The sequence below is a fragment of the Oppia nitens genome, unplaced genomic scaffold (assembly GCF_028296485.1).
Source record: "Oppia nitens isolate AA-2021 unplaced genomic scaffold, nextdenovo-longstitch-racon4-pilon3 scaffold2_pilon_pilon_pilon, whole genome shotgun sequence".
NCBI lineage: Eukaryota > Metazoa > Arthropoda > Arachnida > Sarcoptiformes > Oppiidae > Oppia > Oppia nitens.
Genome location: NW_026533210.1, coordinates 298992 through 303330, shown reverse-complemented (window position 1 = coordinate 303330; position 4339 = coordinate 298992). Strand labels below are relative to the sequence as shown.

Below are 4339 nucleotides of genomic sequence, written 5' to 3'. Positions count from 1 at the left end.
TTATCTAAAAGTGCATTTAAAAATTTTTTACAACAATATGAACTTTATCCAAAAAGAGATTATAAAGATCCTCACGATTTTTTTTATGTACATTTTGAAGATATTCAAACTTTATTAAATTTATTATTAGCTAAAATTAAATCAATTAAAGTACAATTTTGTCTTCAAGTAACGTTTTACAAAACAGTTGCTAATGTAAAAATATATACAATATCTTATTTTACAAGTGATAATTACATATTATCTTCTTTTAATTTTAACATTACTAACAAATTAATTAGTAATTTTGAAAATAAAATACAAACTTTTGAAGCAATCGGAAGCGGTTGGATAATAGATTCAATTGACAGATTAGATTTGCGAATTGCAATATATAATCCCTTAAGAGGTGGTTGTTTTAACAACAAATTACCCGATTGTATTAAAAATAAAAAAGCATTAATTTCTTTAAAAAATACTGATCAAAAATGTTTTATGTGGTCAATATTAGTAAAAATTGCTTTGTTGTATTATAAAAAATTTGAAATTAATGAATTTTTAAATGATAGAAGATTAGATTCTTTATTACCATTTAAAAATTTTGCAAACTTTAATAATATATCATATCCAGTTACTCTTAAAGATATTAAAAAGTTTGAAAATTTAAATAAACATTTAGAAATAAGAATAAATATATATGGAATTGACAGCGGATTTTCAGAAAATACTCATTCTGTTATACCTATTTACATATCTAAAAAGAAAGCTATTCACACTATAAAATTACTATATTACAATGATCATTTTTATTTTATTAAAAATTTTAATAGATTATGTGGTAACTATTCATCAATTAATCATTATTTTTGTAAAAATTGTTTAAGTGGGTTTCAAACTAAGGTTAGACTAGAGAATCATAAATATTTGTGTCAACATTTTAATCCTTCTGCTGCTGTAATGCCTAAAAATGATATAATGAAATTTACACAAATTAATTTTATGTATAGATTTCCATTTGTTATTTATGCTGATTTTGAATCACTTTTAGTTAAAGATAATCAGATGATTAATAAAAAGTCTAGGCAAATACATAAACATGTTGCTTCAGGATTTTCTTTAGTAGTCGTAAAAAATGAAAGTGAAATATATTACAAAAATGTATATACTGGTAAAAATTGTCTAAATAAATTTTTAAGTATACTCGCTACAGTATCTTATTTAATTTATGGTGAAATAAGTAACCCAAAATCAATGATAATAACTGAAAATGAAAAAATAAAACACCACTTAGATCACATTTGTCATTTGTGTAAATTACCATTTAATGATTCTCTAAATGAAAAAGTTTATGATCATGATCATATGACTGGAAAATATAGAGGTGCTGCCCATAATTTATGTAATTTATTATATCAAATCCCCAAAAAAATTCCTTTATTTTTTCATAATTTAAAAAATTACGATTCTCATTTTATTGTAAATAGTTTAAGTAATAATTATTTTAGTAAATGTACTATTATTCCCAATTCAATGGAAAAATTTCTTGCACTTGAATTAGATAATTTAAAAATATTAGATTCTTGTCAATTTTTAAATGATAGTCTAGATAGACTTGTAAAAAATTTAAAAGCTTCAAATGGTAATTTTTCAATTACAAAATCTGTTTTTGAAGAAAAAATACCAATTAACGATATAGAATTATTATTTAGAAAATGTCCTTACCCTTATGAATATCTTGATGATTGGTCTCGCTTTAAAGAAACCAAATTACCATCAATTGATGAATTTTATTCACATTTATCTGCATCTACTATAAGTTCAGATGATTATAATTATGTTTTAAAAGTATGGGAAAAATTTAAATTTAAAAATATTAAAGAATTTCAAAACTTTTATTGTTTGTTAGATACATGTCTATTAGCTGATGTTTTTCAAACATTTAGAAATATGATTTATAATACCTATCAATTAGACCCCTGTCATTTTTACAGTATTCCTGGTTTATCATGGTGTGCTGCTTTAAAAATGACAAAAATAGAAATTGAATTATTAAAAGATATTGATATGTATATGCTAATAGAAAAAGGTATCAGAGGAGGAATCTGTAATATAATGAAAAGATATGCAATTGCAAACAATAAATATTGTAATAATTATGATAATTCAAAAGAGAAATCATTTTTAGCTCATTTTGATGTTAATAATTTATATGGAAAAAGTTTAAGTGAAAAACTTCCATTAAGTAATTTTCAATGGATTAATTTAGAAATTTTAAATATTATTGATTGGTCAAATATAAATACAGAAAATGAATTTGGTTATATATTAGAATGTGATCTTGAATACCCTAGTGAATTACACGATTTACACAAAGATTTCCCACTTGCTCCAGAAAAAAATAAAGTTACAAATAATCAGCTAAGTTTATATCAAACTAATTTGTTAACAAAACTAAAGCAATTTGGTTATCGTAGATATCCTACAGAAAAATTATTATTAACTTTGAATGATAAAAACAATTATATTATTCATTTTAAAACATTAAAATTATATTTAGAACTAGGATTGAAAATAAAAGCAATACATAGAGGTATCAAATTTAAACAAAGCAATTTTTTAAAACAATATATTTCTATAAATACTGAATTAAGAAAAAAAGCTAATAATGATTTTGAAAAAGACTTATACAAATTAATGAATAATTCAGTATTTGGTAAAAGTATTGAAGATAAAAGAAAGCATGTTAACGTTAAAGTCGCCTTAAATAGAAATCAAGCAAATAAATGTATTCAGAAATTAAATTTTGATACATTTCAAATACTAAATGAAGATATTACATTAATTAAAATGAAAAAAACAAGTGTAGTCTTAGATAAACCTATTTTTATTGGTTTTACTGTATTAGAATTATCTAAACATTATATGTATACTTTGCATTACAAAGCATTTAAAAATTATTATAAAAAAAATATTCAATTGTTATATACTGATACTGATAGCTTAATTTATGAAATTAAAACAAACAATTTGTATAAAGATTTAAAAAATTATTTAAATCCTTTAATGGATTTTAGTAACTTTGATACAAACCATTTCTTATATAATGAAAAAAATAAAAAAGCAATTGGATATTTAAAATCAGAATATGGTGATAAAGTTATGAATGAATTTGTTGGATTAAAGCCGAAATTATATTCTATTTTATATGATAATATAGAAAATAAAAAAGTTGCTAAAGGCGTACAAAAAAATGTAATTAAAAATAATTTAACACATGATATTTATAAAAATGTTCTGTTAAATGAAAAATATTATAATACATCTATGACAACAATTCAATCAAAACAACATATGCTTAAAACATTATCTATTAATAAGTTTGTGTTTCATCCTATGGACGATAAGAACTATATATTATCAGATGGAGTTTCATGTCTTCCATTTGGACATAATTCATTAAAACATTAATATTTTTTTAGTTACAGACAATATGAATAATGTATATAAGGAATTAATCATTAACGGAGACAAAATTAATCCACTTGTATCAATAACACCACTAAATTTTCATGCAGTGAAACCAATGACTAAAGTTGTTTTATATGTAAATAACTTAAACGAAATACCAGCTAATTATATGGGAACATTTATTAAAAATGAAGATTTAGATGTTAAAGATATTGTCTGCAAGTTGTTTTATGTTGAAAACAAAAATTCAGACATTATGCAAATTGTTTTGTGGAATATATCTAAAACTAACACATTGTACATTAAACCAAACGAGTCTCTTGGAAAATGTTATATTGATTGTCTTAATTATTTGGATGAACGTCGTATCACAGATTATAAACTTAATTTAAGTTATGATATTATTTCAAAAGGTATGTTTAACTAATACTAAATATGTAATAATCTAATTATAAGATTAATTATTTTTTTAGATGAACAATTAAAAATAAATATGGATTTTGGATCGTGTCTTCCTACCAGAGGTACATCAAAAAGCGCTGGATTAGATTTATACTCAAATGAGGATAAAATGATATTGCCATCTCAACGCAAACTTGTTTCAACTGGATTAAGCATTTACATGCCAAATAATTCATTTGGCTTTATTGCTCCAAGAAGTTCATTAGCAGTTAAAGGGATAGATATTGGAGCCGGAATTGTAGATTTTGATTATACTGGAATTGTAAAAGTGTTGGTTATTAACAACAGTAAATTGGCTTTCAACATTGCACCTGGAGATCGTATTGCCCAACTCATAGTGTTACCATACAAAAAGGTTACTCCATATATTGGTTATATTCCACAGACTGAACGAGGAAATGGTGGATTTGGCTCAACTAATGCTATATAA

At 23.0% G+C, this 4339-nt stretch overlaps 1 protein-coding gene across 1 annotated transcript; it reads left to right on the top strand.

Annotated features, from left to right (window-relative positions):
* Positions 1 to 3940: 3940 nt before the first annotated feature.
* LOC128955035 (uncharacterized) lies at positions 3941 to 4339 on the top strand. Its single transcript, XM_054300668.1, has one exon. It carries the CDS (start codon positions 3941 to 3943, stop codon positions 4337 to 4339), a length of 399 nt encoding a protein of 132 aa, XP_054156643.1.

Bases quoted from the DNA above. Each gene is read 5' to 3' on its own strand.
- LOC128955035 (XM_054300668.1), top strand. From the start codon at position 3,941: ATGGATTTTGGATCGTGTCTTCCTACCAGAGGTACATCAAAAAGCGCT.